The sequence below is a fragment of the Chrysemys picta genome, chromosome 2 (genome assembly GCF_011386835.1).
Source record: "Chrysemys picta bellii isolate R12L10 chromosome 2, ASM1138683v2, whole genome shotgun sequence".
Taxonomy (NCBI): Eukaryota; Metazoa; Chordata; order Testudines; family Emydidae; genus Chrysemys; species Chrysemys picta.
The window spans coordinates 256087629-256107903 of NC_088792.1; the positions used below are offsets into that span (position 1 = coordinate 256087629).

At 42.4% G+C, this 20275-nt stretch overlaps 1 protein-coding gene across 2 annotated transcripts in view; it reads right to left on the reverse strand.

The window, feature by feature from the left end:
• The window catches only part of LRP12 (LDL receptor related protein 12), a 99113-nt gene that overhangs the window by 57486 nt on the left and 21352 nt on the right, over positions 1 to 20275 (reverse strand). The window contains exon 2 of one of the 2 annotated variants that reach the window (XM_005305991.5): positions 3578 to 3634. The exons of the other annotated variant lie outside the window; for it this stretch is intronic. Coding sequence (XP_005306048.2) covers positions 3578 to 3634 — 57 coding nt within the window. The remainder of the gene's footprint in view (positions 1 to 3577; positions 3635 to 20275) is intronic. 2 annotated transcript variants of the gene reach the window in all.

The following is a 20275-nucleotide window of genomic DNA, read 5'->3' on the forward strand; positions in this document are numbered from 1 at the left end:
GGTAATAGGTAAATTAAACTATTTATTTATTGTTTCCAGCTGGGAATATATATATTTGGAAACTGACATTTACAAAAATTAAGAACCATATTGATGTCTTACTCCTCAGGGGCTGGCAGCCCCTTACAGCAGGGGCGCGCAAATTTTTTGGCCTGAGGGCCGCATCAGGTTTCGTAAATTGTATGGAGGGCCGATTAGGAGAGGGCGTCATGGCCCGGCCCAGCCCCCACCTCCTATATGCCCCCCCTCCCCCCCCAGGACTCCTGCGCCAACCAATGCCCCCTGTTCCCTGATGGCCCCTCTGGGACCCCTGCCTCATCCACACACACCCCCATTTCCTGTCCCCTGACCACCCCTGGACCCCCGATGCCCCATCCAACCCCTCTTCTCATTCCTGACAGCCCCCCCTGAAACCCCTACCCCATCCAACCACCCCTTCTCCCTGTCCCCTGACTGCCCCCGGAACCCCTGCCCCATCCAACCCCCCCTCCTTGACTGCCCCTGGGACCCCTGCCCCCATTCAACCCCGTTCCCCACGACTGCCCTGAACCCTATCCACACCCCCACCCCCGATCACCATCCTGAACTCCCCTGCCCTCTATCCAACCCCCCCACTCTGTGCCCCCTTACCGCGCTGCCTGGAGCACTGGTGACTGGCAGCGGTACAGCCACGCCGCCCAGCTGAAACCGGACCACGCTGCTGCCACCGCCACCACAGCCACAGGAGCTCACAGCCCCGCCGCCCAGAGCACTGCGGCGGAGCGATCGAGCTGAGGCTGCGGGGGAGGGAGGACAGCCTGGGAGGGTCCAGGGGTTAGCCATAGTTTGCTCACCTCTGCCTTAGGGCATGTCTATACTGCAATTAAACATCCACGGCTGGCCCATGCCAGCTGACTTGGGCTGTCTAATTGTGGGGTAGATGTTTGGGCTCAGCATGAAGCCCGAGCCCTGGGATCCTCCCATCTCACAGAGTCCTATAGCCCGTGTTCCAGCCCAAGCCCAAAACATCTACACCACAATTAGACAGCCCCTTAACCCAAGCCCAAGTCAGCTGCACACAAAGGTTTTTAATTGCAGTGTAGACGTACCCTTACAGTCTGCCCTAACACCACAGAGACAGTTGTGTTATTCCCTTTTCCTAGGGCAGCTCAGATCACCCTCTGCATTGGCTCAGCTGTGCTGGTCAGATTGTTAGGGGACTGACCCAAGATTCCACCACTTTCTACCCATCCACACATGAAAAGGTGTAGCAGCAGGTGCTCTCTCCCCCTGAATTGTGACACATGATGCAGGTTGTCACAAGGAGAAAAGGGATGAGGTCCAGGAGAAGAAATCCAGCAAGTTAACAAAACATTGTGGCATGAGATTTCACATTTTGTGAGGCTGGGTCCACCCCATTTTCAACAATGACTATACACAAGAGCTGTAAACATCTGGGCTTTTTATTATTTATACAATGCCATAAACATGCATGGCACTTTACTACTTTGCACACCAATTCTGAGGAAATGATGATGCAGCAGCACTAGGACAGACAGCAAAGGTCTACTGTAATTTGAACTTGACAAGTCATCACCTGACAAGCAATAGAAATAAAGTAAGTAGTATGATGGAGAGGGTCAACTGATCAGAAATTTACCTAAAGAAAAGTGTATTTTCATATAAAATGAGAAGTTTAATCACATGACACTATATCGCAATAAAAAAAAATACCCACCAAGGAATAGGGTTTTCAAATTTTGTAAACCTCTTTCACTGAGCAAAAGCTGAATTTACATCCTGGCCTCCATTCTCAAAAGACAACTTGGAAAAGGTGCTGGTTCCCAGGAACTAATGGAGTTTCCCCATGAGATTATAGGAGCTAGATCTCTTCAATTTTACTAGGCTCTGGAATGCTTTTTGAAGTCTCCCATAAGCCACTTGTGATGGGGTGTGCATACATCACACTAGACAAGAAAGGTTTAATCCTGCACTATGGGCGGAGGAAGTCCTGTCCCTCAGACCCTGCTGGGCATGCTCCAACTGCGTGTTAGTATAAAGGAGAGCAACTCACCTCAGTCTGGACTGGCCACTGACGAGGAAGCACGCTCAGTGGAGGCTCCAGGCCAGGAGTAGCTACAGCCCCTGACAGTGGGAACCAAAGATCTCGGGGACCAGACCCGAGACCTGCTACCTATAGTCGACCAGTGGGAGTCCGGTTTCAGGAAACCCGGAAACCTGGACGACAGCTTCTAGAACCACGGTAGGAAGTGGCCCAGGGAGGCGGAGTGAATGGTATCTCCTACCTGTATAAAGTCAGTGGTGTTGTGGTCGGAACTCCGTTGACTGGGTGATGAATGTACTTGCCCCAGAGAGCTGGTCACAGCCCCTGACTCTGGCCACTTCCCCATGCAGCCCTGCACCCAATGGCTGCTATATTGACTCTGGCAACTAGGCTGCGTAGCCCTGAACCCCAGGGCAGCCATTTTGACTCTGACCATTGAGCCGTGCTGTTTTGAGTCCCAGGACAGTCTGGTTGTCTGTTACCATGGTGCCACCACAACCCCACTCCACCTCAAAGGGGATAGGGTGTGCATACACTGCACCACCACTGCTTTGGGCAGATGTGCCAGAAAATGTGGGATAGATACCAAGAAAGCACTGTAATGGAAACTGTGCAGTACAGCGAAGAGATGGTTGCAAGGTAAAACTGCAACTGAACAGCCAATTTGCATTATCGGTCCTTACATAGGTGTTCTCATCTGTATGTTTACCAGTGGCTTAATTCTCTAGAGTACAAATATCCTAAATATACGTATAAGCCGTGCAAAACTCTGCCCACAGCCCACCTGACAGCGTTTCAATCTATTAGCCTTTTATGAAGATTGAATCAAGATTACTTGAGTGTCACCTAGTCCTTCGTGGACATTTGTCCACACCACAAACACACAATTCAGCCCAAATGGTAGTTACTCCTCAGGAAAGACCCAAGAACTACAATAATTAGATGGGTGCAGGCAGGATTGTGGTATAGTATATTGGGAAAGGAGTGTAGCAACCCTTTAGCACTGCTTGTCCACACTATGGCCTGTATTATACCAGCATCTATCAGTTCCTCAATTTCATGAGCTGCAAATTTCTCTCTTTTTTTTTATTAAAGAAACTGTGCAGTCAAGTGAACAGTAGTTTCAGGTACTGTGTCAATCTAATCAAGCAAAATGTATAACTTCTGGATTTGTTATTCTTTGATAGCAAGAATGTCGAAAATTACATTTCAATAAATTTCATTTCACAAAACTTTACTGTGGAAAGAAAATATCAATTCAACTTAAACCAACTTTTCTCTTAGTTCAATGTTTGTATGGAAAAATAATTAAGCAGTCCACTTAGAAAAGCATAATCTGTTCATGAGCATGCAGGTATCAATTTTATCTTATGAGAATTTTTCCATGTTCCAGTTGCTTCATTCCTTATTACATGCTGCAAAAGGCAGTAATAATTTTTATAGCCAAATATCTCTTCTTAAGATACCAGGTGGCTTTCAATATTTACCATTTAAGTCATGCATGAAATTTAAACATTACAAAAAATGACTTACCAGTTGACACTCCTGAAATATGCACATTTTCAGAATGTTCTGCAAGAGCACCATTTCCTAAAATTAAACATAATGAATAAACTAATTTCCAAGATAAAAATTTGTAAAAATTCTTCAGATACCCTTCTATAGAAAAGAGAAAGAACAAAACTGAGCTGCTTTGATTAATATTCAATATTTGAGATGCTAGGCCTCTTCTACAACACCACCTTTGAGAGAGATTAGAAAAACACAACTATTGTACAATTATGAGGAAAACAAAGCACTTTTATCAGTCTGTATGGAGTGGTTGAATAAACTGGAAAATTAGGGAGGGAGAACCCGGTAAGTTTTTGGGTTTTGAGAAACTTCCAGTACATTAAAAAAAGAGGATTTGGATTTCCTGCAACACTTTTACTTTATTTCAATTGTTTTGTTTTTCAGGGGAAGTTAGTTTAATGAACCATTTTTTTTAAACAGAGAAACAAAAAGGAAAGCAATTGCTATGCAAACAAAGACATCCATGAGAGATAACTTTGCTAATGAATGCTGCCTGCTCATCTATCCGAGAAGATAAATTTCGATCTAACCAGTGACTAGCCACCAATGTGCACTGCAAATTAAATGTGCCATGCAAAGACTGTATGGAAAAAAGTGTATTAAAAACTGAGGGCCAAGAAAAAAAGGATATTTTTATTGCCAGCCACTGCTCTGCTACACTATGTTACAAATTTAAGTTAATGTTTCTCAGATGGAATTTGTTCCTCTCCATGTTGGGTTTTTTTGCATTTGTTCATTTCATCCCATTTTATGTACATATATTTATTTTTTCATTTCTATTCCTCTGTTTCTTCATGCATTTCTCCCTGTGGCACATCAACCTTCACTCTTTCTTTCCGCTACAATTTTTGTTAACTTTTACAACTGTTTTTGGAGCCTTCTAATAATCAAACATGCCTATGCAGCAGCCCATTTACTGTATGTGAAGTTGCAGATCATGCAAGACAGCTGTTTTGATAAATGGTGTACATTGATCAGATAAAGGAACCTATAGCTTGAACCAGACCAGTAAGACAGTTTGGCAGCCACAAACAGGACTCAACCCCCAAAAGATTTGGCTGAGTTCTTAATTCAGAACCTATGTTGGGGGGAGGAGTGGAAGGGGAGGGAAAGAGATGGGCCGAAGGGTTCTTCTATTCGTCTACTGGAAAATATATAAAAAAGTGACAAGACAAAGTATGAGGAGAAAGTATGTGTTTCTGAAGATTCTAACACAAACTGGAAAGCCTATGGCCAAGAACACATCTCAGTGCTCAACAGCTGTGTTTAGTAGTTACAAAAAAATGCTTCCTGTGTGATAGCAAAGGAACACCAAAGATGGATTGAGATTATTCTTTCACTCACTTCCCAAGAAAACTGTACACTCATGTATTAAAAACTCTATTAATAACTAGAGCTGGGATGAAAAAACACTGAAAAAAAAAGAATTTCCAAGTTGTTTCCATTTCTCAGTATTTGAAAAAAGGATCCATTTTCCATCATTTTCCTAAAGTTTGTGAATTTTATTGAAAAGGTTACTGAAATTTCAATATGATTTTGATAGTTCAATAACATTTGTGATAAAAATTTTCAAGGAACACTAGCAAAATCCAAAGATCTCGAAATTGAGTGTGTTTGTTTTTTAAAGAAACACCACATTCCAACAAACAAAATTTGAAAAATTTCAAAAACTTCATTAATGATAAATAGTTTCAGTCCAGTTAAACAAATACATGCCACAGGTTTAGAGTTTGTTTTCAAGAAAATTCACATCTTATAATACTTGTGTTGTCAGATGTTGGCTGCGTGTGTGTTCTCTCTGTGCGCTGCCCTGGCTCTGGCCAGATAGCCTGTACAACAGGTTCCAATCGAACTACCCAGTAACCATAGACCCGTTCAGTAGTGAAAGCACCCGGCCAGGTTTACTGTTAACAAAGCACAGGTCCTAGTATCTACGGGACCACATGTATACCCATCACAATAGACCAACTAAGTCAGCAGTGGGACTTTCCACTGTCCCTTAGACCAGCCAAAGACATTCCTCTGAGACTCCATTTTATACACCGATACAAACAAGTTGCCCCTCTGATGTGGTTAGCTGCCACCCTCTAACATGGTAAGCTACTACCCTCTACCTTGTACATGTTGGTTTGATCAAAACATATCTGTCCATCACACTGTCATCCTGACCTTATCTTTCAAAGGTCAATGTGTTCCTCTTATCTTTGGGGAATGTGTTATCAGAGTGTTCTGGTACCACCCTTCAAGAACATGTTTGCACGAGTGTCCTGTGTAATAGGCATTGATTCTCTTTTTTGTTTGTTTTTCCCCATTCTTGAAGTGAAAATCTTACTTAGAAATGGATTCCAAACTTAAGTTTACACATCATTACTACAAAGGATTTTAATTTAAAGTTAACAAAAATTTTTTCAATGAATGCTTATTCTAGCTTGAGATTTTGAAAAGAATGTTTGGTTGCTGTCTTGATCTGCACTTGTCCTTCAACTACATATTTGGCCAAGGCTCATTTTAGTTTTATATTTCTACTTAAACAGCTGCTTTTATATTGCTTTAATGGAATTACAAAGGTCTGGCCCAGGGGTTGGCAACCTATGGCACGCATGCCAAAAATGGCATGCGAGACAACTTTTTTAATGGAGTCACGGCAGGCAGCAGTGTGCCACTAAAAATCCTGCCCAGCCTGGCCCGCTCTTCTCCGCCCTCCACTCCCCCCCCCCCACCCCCGCGGGGGCTGAAGCATAGGCATGCGCACGGGGTGTGCCTAGGCACCCCCTGATGCAGGGGTGGGCAAATGGCCCCACTCTCCCGGTGCGGCAAGCGGCGAAGTCCACGCTCTCGTGCCGGAGTGCCGGGCCAAGTGCAGCAAGCCACTGGCCCCTCCCCTGGAGCCATGCCGCCACGCGTGCAGCACACTGATCTCCCACCTCTGTGCACCTAGTGGCCTGTGCTCCCCTACGCCATATGCTGGAGCCTCCACATTTATTTGACAAATACAATTTGCAGAATTTTAAAATATTGTGTGCAGAATTTAATTTTTTGGTGCAGAATTCCCTCAGGAGTAATACTTGGATACATACTTACAGAGTGCAGAGATGAGGCACACTGAGGTCACCTTGGAGGCAGACGGAGTTGTGACCCAAGCTTTTAATTTCACAATTTTTAGTTCTGACCAACATCCTGTCTAACTAGATAGTGAATGTGGCTTACTCCTGAGATAGGACGAAAGAATGCCTCGCCCAAATGATTAGCCAATCGTGATTCTTAGAAAGTACTAAACTGTGACCATGTAGTGCTGAAATGGTCTGCTCCTCTGATTTTTGCCCAAATTAGTCAGTTGTCCAAATAGGATGGATATATTTCTTTCTTCCCAGAAAAATGTGTCATGGCACTGGTAAAAAATACAGGATGCTACAGATTATCTGAAGTGCTCTGATGTAGGCAAAGTTCAGTGCAGACTAAAAACAAGAGAAATTTCTGATGAACAAGGTGAACAATGATTCAAAAATAAGCATCTTGAAGACTGATTGCATACAATTTTTCCTTTGACTAATTGTGCCTTTATTTTCTATCAGAAGCTAGTCTTGCATAGACCAGTATTTCTATCCTTATCGATCTGGGGCCAGGGCCGCCCAGAGGGGGAAGCAAGTGGGGCAATTTGCCCCGGGCCCTGCAGGGGCCCCGGCCTCACGAGAAGGTCTGAGGCTCCCCCAGCCCCGCCTCCGCCTTCCCCCATCCCCCGGCGCCTCAGCGTGCCACGTCAGGAGTGGCCCTGGACAGTGCTACAGCAGCGTAGCCTGAGCTCCTCCCACTGAGTCAAAGCTGCGTGGTAGGGGGGCAGGGCTGCGCCGGAGCCATGCGGCTGCAGCGCTGTCCAGGGGCCAGGGCAGCTCCTAGATGAGGCTCACTGAGGCTCCGAGAGAGGGGGTGGTAACTCAGGAGCGGCCCTGGACAGCGCTGCTGGGAGGGGGGGCACCACAGTCAGGGGACGGGGAACCGGGGGGTTGGATCGTGGGCTTTCCGGGGGTCTGTCAGGACTCGGCGGGCGGGCGGGGGGGGGGGGGGGGAGATAGGGGTTGGGAGGGTTAGTGGTGGGTGGGGTCCCGGAGTGGTGGGCAGTGAGGGGACAAGGAACAGGATGGGTCGGGGATTCTGAGGGGGGCAGTCGGAGGGCAGGAAGTGGATGGGGGTCAGATGGGGGCAGGGCCAGGCTGTTTGGGGAGGCATAGCCTTCCCTACCCTAAAGCTCATTCAGCAGTTTGAGGCTTGTAGACAGCTATTTAACACAATGAGCCAAGCGGTTATCTTTTCCCTTAGGGCTACCATCCCTTTCACTTCTCAAATACCAAATTATAGTCTACATTTAATTTTAGTGCCATAGGGAGATTCATGTCAGGGGAGGGTAGCTTCATTTAAAAATTAGCCACTTTAGATTAACAGTGATAGAGCCAAGAGAGCCATGGGGGAGGGATCACATGAGAAGAGCAATATCATACACTACCTACCTCCTTCCTAACCGTACCAAGGGAGACCCCTCTCCCCTGCATTCCCCGAGGCTCCACAGGGATTAATTCAGTGGCTCTCAAACTTTTGTACTGGTGACCCCTTTCACATAGCAAACCTCTGAGTGCGATCCTTCCTTATAAATTAAAAACTTGTTTATATATTTAACACTATTATAAATGCTAGTTGCAAAGCGGGGTTTGAGGTGGAGGCTGACAGCTTGCGACCCCCAGTAATAACCTCGTGACCCCCTGAGGGGTCCCGACCCCCAGTTTGAGAACCCCTGGGTTAATTTAATTTTAGCACCCTGTGTCTATTCACATGCATGTGCTATTTTGAGCATTTCAGTTTTCACAACATAGGCTCATCCCAGATTCTGGAACAAGCTCAAATGCTCAGTTCGTGGAGTATGTACATAAGCTATACTAAAGACAAACCCACAGTAACCATCTCCAGTTTGTGAGGGACCCCATGGAGCCAGTCTCTAGGAAACAGATAAATTCATGGAGGTTAAGTCTATTAATGGCTATTAGCCAGGATGGGTAAGGAATGGTGTCCCTAGCCTCTGTCTGTCAGAGGGTGGAGATGGATGGCAGGAGAGAGAGAGAGATCACTTGATCATTACCTGTTAGGTTCACAATCTCTGGGGCACTTGGCATTGGCCACTGTCGGTAGACAGGATACTGGGTTGGATGGACCTTCAGTCTGACCCAGTATGGACATTCTTATGTTCTAACCTAAATGAACCCAAAGTTATGGAGACAGATATGAGTCAAGGAAGCCATCAGAGTATCAGAAACCTGGAAAAAATCTCTGACTGGATGGGCTCAGGCGTTTGGTCACAAGCTGAGGTGGTTCAAAAGTTTTGGATTTTTTTTAAGCAGAATTTTTTTTATTGTTTCTTTAAACAATAAAACACAGCAAGCAGCAAATATTTGGCCACACACTTCTGAAACCCCAAACCATGTCCAGGTTTTGGCAGACTAATTTCAGCTTTTTAAAAACCCCTGGTTTTCGATCCAAAGAAAGTTTTGACGGAAAATATTTGTCCAACCCTTTTAATGAGCTTTAGTGCCTTTTAGCACTAGCTGATGCTGAGAACCAGTGATACCTTGTAAAGGTGACTTGAAAAGAAGTTCTCTCAAAACTGGGTTTGTGCAGAGATGCGGAAGATTTTTAAATGTTTATTTTTCCCAGGGCCGCTCGGGGACGGGGGGGGCAAGTGGGGCAATTTGCCCCAGGCCCCACAGAGGCCCCCATGAGAATATAGTATTCTATAGTATTGCAACTTTTTTTTAAAATGGAAGGGGCCCCCAAAATTGCTTTGCCCCAGGCCCCCTGAATCCTCTGGGGGGCCCTATCTGGGGCTAACAACAGTTGCAGTTTGGAATTTTAAGATTAACAACTAATTGTGCCTCAGTGTTGAAGAGTGAAATGTCAAACATCACCCTAATTGTAAACTCCTATTATTGTATTCAGTCAGATTGGACATTATTATATTGCATTTATGTAAATCCTATTTTAAAGTGTTCAATATTTTACAGTGCACACAAACTAAAACACGTTCGTAATATATACATGCACTGACTGGGAATACTTTACTGATTCAATTAATTAAATTAAATTTAGGGAAAATGTGTAAACACACACGGACTGAAGAAATGCAAAGCCTGTTTTTAATTTCAGCAATAAGATGAATTCCTCTTTAAAAGGTCTTTATCCAAGTGCAAAATATGAAGATTTAACTGTGCTATATTTTTGCAATCAGACCCAGTAATTATTTCTCTCCTCCAAAATTTTTGCAGACATGTTTTCTCACAAGCTGAAGCCTTCCATGTCAAGATTAAGTCTGGGGCATTATTTTTAATAGCCAGATTATGAAACCTAAAATAGAGGTTTATAAATTGAAGACCTGCCATGGCAAAATTGCTATAAAAAGTGATAACTATAGCTAATTTAACAAAAGCTAAAATGTAATGTGCTAGCATTATGCCATAGCACCAGATTGAATGGAAGCACTTCTGTTGAACACACCACTATCAGGGATAAGGTGTCAAATGAACAGCTCTTATACAACAAACATTTCCAAATATGCTTTACCACACTATGTGCACTTCAATTTGCTGTAATTTTCAGCACAATACATTGTATGAGCCATTCTGGTTGGTTTCCTTCAGCTGCTTTCCAATGCCTGTCTATCTTTGTAACCCGACAAACATTCACTCGGCAAGAAATGTGTGGCCACCCCTTTTGCAGGACTCCTCAGTCATAATGCAGGTATACATTCACTTGCTTGTTATCAGAAAAGTCTTACCAAAGCCAAAACACAAAATTTAACCAGACTGCATCTTGAAAAAAATAGGTTGTTTAAGAATCTAAATTGCACATGTATTCTTTCGTTACTTTATGGTCAAACAAAATACTTCTCCCACATATTTTTGCCATTATAACAACTGTTTGCAATCTTTATTTAAACAATAACTCTTAAGCAGATTCACTTTCTATCCCCTCTGACGTAGGAGAGGGACCTTAAATTAAACATGTACCTACTGATAGAGATTCACTTTGATTTAGAAGAATCACAATAGTTTGAAAAATCTTAATTCCAAACATGTGGTAAATTAAAGTAAGTTTTGGGGTTTTTTTTAAAATGATCTTCCAATGGTCTAAGTATCACTGTGCATATATGCATGGCAACGTTATATGGCATTCTTTATCAGATTCAAATCTGGAAGACTGTCTTAATATGTAAAAAATTATCATTCAATATTATACTTCCAGGTGCGTACAATCCATGATCTTGTTGACTACACACTTGCCTACCTGTACACTGAATGAGGCAGGCGCACAATCATCAACCCTGAATACTGAAAGTCTAAATCTGCTCTCCATTACACCAATGTACAGTCACAGTAAATGCATTTGCTTAGAGAAATTAACACTGCAGTAACTGCAAAATAAGGTTTAAATCATCAAGTGATCCATTCCTTGTCACTCTGACCTGAAGTGAGATGTTCAGCCTCTGTACCCATCTAATGGTTGGCTTATCAGATAAGAGCAGAGATAATGGTGCAAATAAGTGCCAGTTGTAGTGGTGTAAACTGGACAGGACTAAACAGCTTATTACACATTGTCTATACAAAAGCTGTCAGAAGGGTAACCATTTTCACTCAACTCCCAACTCGGATCAGATTTATAATGAGACCTAAAGAGATTCCAAATCCCATTATTATCCAATCCCCTATTCTGGAGAGTGTTGTAAGGATTCAAAAAGGTTCATGCCAAATAAATATTCTTAACAAACCAGGCAAGGAAACTAAAATCTTTGCCTGACCTGAATTGGGGCAATTTAAGTTAAAGATCTGTTGCTCATTTTAAAGCCATTCCTGTAAACAAGACAGCAGTCAAATTATGGAGATCTGATCTGAGACTTAGTAGCAAAATATAACTACTTACTAAACCTACAGGATAAACAGTTTTGTTCACAACCGACTATTCAACCTTAATGTGGTGGGGTTCAGCAGAAATAAGATTATAATTAGGGCCCTACCAAATTCACGGCAATGAAAAACATGTCACAGAAGAATCATAGAAGATTAGGGTTGGAAGACACCCCAGTAGGTCATCTAGTCCAACCCCGTGATCAAAGCAGGACCAGCCCCAACTAAATCACTCCAGCCAGGGCTTTGTCAAGTCAGGCCTTAAAAACCTCTAAGGATGGTGATTCTACCACCCCCTTAGGTAACCCATTCTAGTGCTTCACCACCTACCTAGTGAAATAGTTTTTCCTAATATCCAACCTAGACCTCCCCCACTGAAACCTGAGACCATTGCTCCTTGTTCTGTCATCTGCCACCACTGAGAATGGCCCCGTGGACTTGTGCAAGTCAAGCTTTTCTAAATCACAGAATCATACAACTGAAAGGGACCTCGAGAGGTCATCTAGTCCAGTCCCCTGCACTCAAGGCAGGATTAATTATCTAGACCATTCCTGACAGGTGTTTTTCCAACCTGCTCTTAAAAGTCTCTAATGATGGAGATTCCACAACCTCCCTAGGCAATTTATTCCAGTGCTTAACCACCCTGACAGTTAGGAAGTTTTTCCTAATGTCCAACCTAAACCTCCCTTGCTGCAATTTAAGCCCATTGCTTCTTGTCCTACCTTCAGAGGTTAAGAACAATTTTTCTTCCTCCTCCTTGTAACAACCTTTACATACTTGAAAATTGTTACGTCCCCTCTCAGTCTTCTCTTTTCCAGACTAAATAAATCCAATTTTTTTCTATCTTCCCTTATTAGGTAATGTTCTCTAGACCTTTAATCATTTTTGTTGCTCTTCTCTGGACTCTCTCCAATTTGTCCACATCCTTCCTGAAATGTGGCACCCAGTACTGGACACAATATTCCAGTTGAGGCCTAATCAGAGGGGAATAATTACTTCTCATGTCTTGCTTACAACACTCCTGCTAATACATCCCAGAATGACGCTCACTTTTTTTGCAACAGCATTATACTGTTGACTCATATTTAGTTTGTGGTCCACTATGGCCCCCAGATCCCTTTCCACAGTACTCCTTCCTAGGCAGTCATTTCCCATTTTGTATGTGTGAAACTGATAGTTCCTTCCTAACTGAAGTACTTCGCATTTGTCCTTATTGAATTTCATCCTATTTACTTCAGACCATTTCTCCAGTTTCTCCAGATCCCAACTCTGCAGGCAGCAGTGCAGAAGTAAGGGTGGCAATACCACACCATGCCATCCTTACTTCTGTGCTGCTGCTGGTGATGGCTCTGCCTTCAGAGGTGGGCTCCTGGACAGCAGCTGCCGCTCTCCAGCTCTGTAGACAGCAACGCCACCAGCAGCAGCGCAGAAGTAAGCGTAGCAGTATTGCAACCACCCTCTTATAATAACCACCTTTTACACACACACCCTCCACAACTCCTTTTTGGGTCAGGACCTCTACAATTAAATCTGAAAATTCATGGTGTTGTAAATAGCTGAAATCATGAAATTTACTATTTTAAAAAACCTATGACCGTGAAATTGACCAAAATGGACTGTGAATTTGGTAAGGCCTTAATTATGATTCATTAAATGAATTCTGTACTGTAGTTCATACACACAAAGCAGAGTAAAGGTGACCAGAAGAGGGAAAAATTGGGCTTGTGTTCATATTTTGCTTCATTATGAGGTGTCCAGAAGTCTTTAAATATTTCTCCAGGCAATTCTCTCTATTTCTCCTGCCTAAACATTTTTTAATTAGACATTCAGGTGCTTCCTTGCCTGACGTTATCATAGCAATTGAACCACCAGTGAGATGACATCACTAGAGAGTCAAGGGACTGAAAGCTGAACAATTGAAAGGAAAGGGTGTTTTGTCAGAACAAATAAAATGTTTTTAGTATCCATTTAACTTAATTGACAAATGAACATTTTGAAGAAAGGGCATTTTTGTTACAGATTCAGTTTCTCATCCTTTCAGCTAAGGTGTGAGAGCTCATATTACACTTCCAGGAAGTGCTCCAGCAAAACCAGACTTGACATCCCAGATATATCCAAATCAGCAACAAGCAAAAACAGTCAAACCAGCAAACTGGCATGCACAAATCCATATTTTATACTATATATATTGAAAAAGCTTTGCAGTTCACAATTTTCTTTGTTATTCTTTGACTTGTGTGATTAATTTTGAAGCCTCAGTCTTAATATTTTCATATATTCACACACACACACACACACACACAGAGTATATGGAGATATCCCTCCACACCTCCAGCACATATCCGTGAGATAAACTACAAGAATTGTGAATTAAAAAATTATTCTGACCAGTGAGTGCCTGTTCTGAACTTGGTGCACAAATTTTTTCCCGAGATTTATTCTAACATCCCAAAACCCTGACCAACTAAATAAGGCTGCCTTACATTTAAAACAATGTCCAACACACCCCAGAAATGTCTCCTCCTGCCACAAACCCAGAACAGATCAGATTAACCTTGTACCAGCAGTATGGTAAATACATAAATATAACTATTAGTAAGTCTGATATCTTAAAGCCCTGCAGAGATAGAATCAGGGACTTTAAGCCATTGAGAAAGGAAGATTCTCAGTTCACTAATGGGTCCAACATTTGCATATAACCCTGGAGAGACCCTAAGTATCAAGTGTTAAACTGTGCCATTTTAGTTCTAGAAAAGTTGTTTTGGGTAATTCATAGGTTTTTAAGGCTCTCTCTGTAATCTGTATATTGTCACCACTAATAACCAAGACATTTCAAACAGAGATAAGAGGCAGTTCCAATATTTTTTTTTTATATCTCAAACACTCTCCTAAAATAGGTATTCTGTGGTATATACAAAATACATGATGGTGTAGTGTGAAAGTTTTAACGGCGCTCATTTGAGGTGACCTATGTAATCACTTACGTAGTATGACTAGAACTGGAAGAAAAGGATCAGGTTTCAGGAGGGACTTAGCTCAGAGTGCCACTAGGGTCTTAGAAAAGCAAATCTGGGAATTAAATATAATTCCTGGCTTCCCCACTCATGCACAGTATGTGCATCACAAACTTTACCATCTGTGTAACTGTTGGGAAAGTAACAACTTCTGTGTGCCTCAGTTCTCCCACACTTTGACTGCTGTCCACTTAGATTGTACATAGGACTGAACGAATGTTTTTGGTTGAAACTATTTAACAAAGCAACATTTTTCGCAGAAGGTGCCTGCTTTCCACAACAATTTTTTTTGGGGGGTGGGGGGGAACGGGAAAGGGGATAGAAAAAACAGACTGGGGGGGGGAGAAGAGGGGGCCTGTCATAACTATAAAGGGAAGGGTAACAGCTCTCCTGTGTACAGTACTATAAAATCCCTCTTGGCCAGAGACTCCAAAATCCTTTTCCCTGTACAGGGTTAGGAAGCTCAGGTAACCTGGCTGACACCTGACCCAAAGGACCAATAAGGGGACAAGATACTTTCAAATCTGGGGGGGTGGGGGGTGGGGAAGGCTTTTGTTTGTGCTCTTTGTTTGGGAAGTTGTTTGCTCTTTCGCTCTTGGGACTGAGAGGGACCAGACATCAATCCAGGTTCTCCAAATCTTTCTGAACAAGTCTCTCATATTTCAAACTTGTAAGTAAACAGCCAGGCAAGACATGTTAGTTTATCTTTGTTTTCTCAACTTGTAAATGTACCTTTTGCTAGAGTGTTTATCTCTGTTTGCTGTACTTTGAACCTAAGGCTAGAGGGGGGTCCTCTGAGCTCTTTAAGTTTGACTACCCTGTAAAGTTATTTTCCCATCCTGATTTTACAGAGAGGATTTTTACCTTTTTCTTTAATTAAAAGCCTTCTTTTTAAGAACCTGATTGATTTTTCCTTGTTTTTAGATCCAAGGGGGTTGGATCTGCATTCACCAGGGAATTGGTGAAGGTCTCTCAAGGCTACCCAGGGAAGGGAATTAGCTTTGGGATGGTGGCAGCGGACCAGATCTAAGCTGGTAGTTAAGCTTCGAAGTTTTCATGCAGACCCCCACATTTGTACCCTAAAGTTCAAAGTGGGGAAGCAGCCTTGACAGGGCCAAACTGGAGACTATTTTCTGACTAGCTCTACTTGTAAGCATGCATGTGCTGGGTCCATCTCTATGTGACTGTACATTGCCTAAGACAATGGGGCCTCTCTCTTTGTTGGAGCCTCTAGTCACTACAGAAATGAACCACAATGAACCACACTCATGTATTTCCTAAATACTTACACAACTATATTCACACAATTTATTTAGTAATACATGTGAGAAACTTCAGATTCTCTACTTATTTTACCAAAGTTGAATTATCTCATCTTCCAAAATCCATGCAGCCCAAGCCCAGAAGTCTACACACCAATTAAACAATCCTGCAGCCCAAGCCCAAGTCAACTGGCATGTGCAAGCTGCAAGTTTTTTTTTGCTCTGTAGACATAACCTCCACCCCCTGTGCATGTGCAAGAAAGGGTATCACACTTCCCATACAAGTCTTCACTTACTTTGTAATGACTGTTAAATGTCAATAGGCAATTTAAAAAAAGATATTGTGGATGGGGTGCAACTGGCTTTTAGGCATTATCTGTTTTGATCTATAATTTCCAGTTTGGCTGAAGAACACATGACAGGATCGTTGGTTAAATAAAATATGTAAATCTTGTCAACTGCATGTTCTCTATTATCTTTCTTTAAAAGAAAGAATTGGATTCACAGAACATTATTTGACAAATGTTCAACTGAAAGTTAACACTGTAAGCTGTTCAATAAGATGTTTGTTTCCACTGCAGGTAGAGAAAGGAAGAGATAACCATTTGTTTTAATAATACAAAATTAGACACTCAATGGGAGCACAAATGGAATTACACTGCCTTGGTGCTATGCAGACATCAACCAAAGTTTCCTGCCTAACCAGGGTGAGCATAAAAAACAAGATTTCTATAGCTGAGGAATCTCTGCTGCAAAAATATTGTAAATATTATAGCTACAAATTTAGTGATAGTGAAGTGTTTCATGGGAAACGGGAAAATGAATGTTTCAACAGTATTACAGGTTGAACCTCTCTAATCCGGCACACTCTGGTCCAACAACATCTGTGGTCTGGCATAGGTGACAACTCCCTGGGTGCTCTGGGGCTAGAGCACCAACGGGGAAAAATTAGTGAGTGCGGAGCATTCACCGGTGCCAACCTCCGCTCTCTGCCCCCTTTCCCGCCACACTTACCAACTCCTCCTCCTCCCTCCCAGTGCTTCCAGAGTGCCGCAAATACCTAATTCGTGGCGTTTAAGCTCTGGGAGGGAGGAGGAGGACCTGGGGCCAGCCTCGGAGCCCCCGGGCTGGGGGCCAGCGGCCAGGACCCCGGGTGGCAGTGGGGCCCCCAAGCAGGGGGCCACGCTGGGAGCCAAGTCTGGGGGTGCTGCAGCACCCCCCGCACACTTACTTCCTGCGCCTATGGAGACCCGCTGGCACTCTGCATTGACCTCCCATGGTTTGGTAAATTCTCTGGTTCGGTACCGGTCAGGTCCCGAGGGTGCCAGACTAGAGAGTTCAACCTGTATAATAATGCAATTAATCCCCTTTGATAATTTCTCTTTACTATTTAACTGAAAGAGGGACACACGGATGAGGATATACTGAAATTATGGCTTACTTAAACACTTTTGTTTAAGATATGCATGCATGAGATGCGTGCACAAACATTCACTGTCAGAGCGCTGAATAAAATACACAGCCACACAGAGTTTACATTACTTGGTGCAGTCATATTAAGGTTAAAAGTGTAACCTAGTGTTATTATTTTAAGTGCAATTGTGGTGTAATTTTTATTTTAAAAAAGACAAAACAATTAGAAAAATCAATTCCGCCATTAAATGACTCATAATGCACAATTGACAATGCCCTTTTAATAACTACCTTATGCCATGAAAAATTGTTGCCTAAGGATAAAAAGACTGCACAATGCTGCTGAAAGTCTTCACTGTTGCAAAAGAACGAACTTGTGCAATTAAGATCTGATTTTCACAGTGTCTGAGCACTTGCATTTCCTACTGACTTCAAATGAGTTTGCAGTTGCTTAGCACTTTCAAAAAAATCAGACTTTAAATCATTATTCATCTTTATCTCCTGTCTGTCTAATAATAGTGACTGGCCTAGAATCTAGAATCCTACCATGATGAAAAACTTCTAACACTATGTTTCTATCATATAGCTTAGCATGAAGAATATAAAACATTACATGTTTTAAAAAAGATTTATATGTCAACTAATTCTCTGCAAAACAGAATGTTTTTAAAGCACAGTTTTAATCTGAAATATGCTAAGTATGACAATTTGTAAAATCTACTTCTTGTGTGTACCTTGAGTAATATTTACTCACTTCTGTGACAACAAAAGTTTTTAAATACTTTTTACTCCTGCTAGTACTGCAAAGCTAACAGCACAAGGACACTAAACTGGGTTCTTCTCTACTCACAATAGTCTCAGTTCTGTTGGCAAACTTCCAGTTGCAGAACCTTTAAGTATTTTAATTTGATGTAAAATTGATTATGTTGTTCATTTTAATATGTCATTAAATAAAGATGGCAGCAATCAAAAGCAATGTAAAAAATTGAAAGCACAGTTCAGTTTACTACAGAATTTAGTACAATATCTCATTATCCCGGGGAAAAACCAGAGGATTTGGTACCTTGGGGAGGGACTGTAGTGGGCAATTTGGTGGGTGAAGCAGGTACCTTTGACAGCTGAGAGAAAAAGGAACAAGAGTTGTGGTAATTCAGAAGGAGGGGCCGACGTACACCTCTTAGGTTCTCTCATTAGTGGGTGTCGGGTTCCTGGCAACTTTCCCTCTTCTTCACCTTCATCTCTATTCCACTTGGCAAGAGAAGCAGCAACTCCTCATCACTGCCAGTTGCATTTATTAAAGCAGAGAATATCTCTGGAATCGGTACTCAGCTGCTTCGGACTGAACACTAGTCCATGCATTTGCTCTGCTTGCTGGAGAGCAACTTACAGTGGAGGAGACAGCAGGGAAAGCTTTCTACAGAGACCCAAGCACTCCACAATTGAAGGGAAAAAATCAAGGTCTACAAATACAAGGGACCCTAATTACACTGGGGCATAAAAAAAAATACCACACTGTACATGGTCACTTCAGCAATATTATATAACAGGAGAAAATTTGTGGTTAATGTCCCATGTATTTTTCAGTTTTCCTGTAGCTATGGGTAGAATAAATACCAGTATTAAGACTGGTAAAAACTTTCAATTCCCAGGTATAAGGTTCTCAAAATTCTACTTCTTCAGTATACTTGGGGCTGACCTACACGGGGTGGGGGGGGGTGGGGGGGGTGAGAGAGAGAGGGGAAATCAGCTACGAGAATAGCGTAGCTGAAGTCGACATATCTTAGATTGATTTACTTCGGGTCCTAACGGTACGGGATAGATGGCTGTGGCTCCCCCGTCGACTCCGTTTCCGCCTCTCACTCTGGTGGAGTTCTGGAGTCGACGGGGAGCGCGTTCGGGGATTGATTTATCGTGTCTAGACGAGATGCAATAAATCGATCCCTGATAGATCAATCACTACCCGCCAATCCGGCGGGTAGTGAAGACGTACCCTTGGTCTCAGTCAGGGAGCAAGTTTTCCTGAGAGTTTCACCAAAAACAGTTAAGACTTTTTCCAGACATGACGGGGGGGGGGGGGGGGAGCGACAGCCACTGTGTGTTCACTCAAAATTTCTGCAATCTTTTTATGAATCCCTTTTTTATTTTTAGCAATAGATGATGGGAACTGGAATCTAGCAGGGACATTAGCTCACATTCAGCAAGATGCTTAACATTAAGCATGCGAGTAGGCCATTGATACCAACTCCTGTACAAGTCGGGCATGTGCTGAAATATTTCCTGAATTTAGGCTTTTGTCTCTAGGTTGTAGATATTCCATTTTAGGGGTCTGGTGAAAATATGTTTAGGCTGTATTTATTTTACCAAGCTAGAGGGTATAAAAAAAAAAAAAAAAGGAACTTAAGACTGAAAACACTGACATTACTTGAAATATTGGATATAAATATGTTGGTATTCTACTGCCTCTTTTGAAGATCATACATTAAAGTAAACAATTCATTTTCCCTTATATCTGCTTAAAAATAAAATAAATGTATCAAGGAAATCAGTCACAAGGAAGCTAGCGGGGGGGGGGGGGGAGAACACAAACAATGAACAGTTTTTCCACCCACACATTTCTTAAAATATCTCCTGCATAAGATTTACATACCTGGTCTCAAAGTAGTTACATCCTATTACGTATAAGAAAGCAAATTGTTAGATTGGTGTTCTTTGAAAGCACTCATACCAAATATGCATATATCATATTACAAAGAGAAAATGCTGAAATTTATTAGGTATCTTAAAGTTACAATAAAATTGCTACTTGTGTTTAAAAAAAAAAAGGAACATCCACTGTTTGAACCTACTGTACGTTTTTAAAAACAGTAATTCTAGTAATCTGAATCCACAGTTGCAGAGAGAAAGTAGTAGCTTATACGTGAGAAAATGAAATGTTAGAGCAGAGGCAAGTTTTGACATGTGAGCTCTCGAGTCTTTACAGACTGAGGAACTATGCTGCAACTGCTTCAGGACTATGCTTTTTCTTGCCAC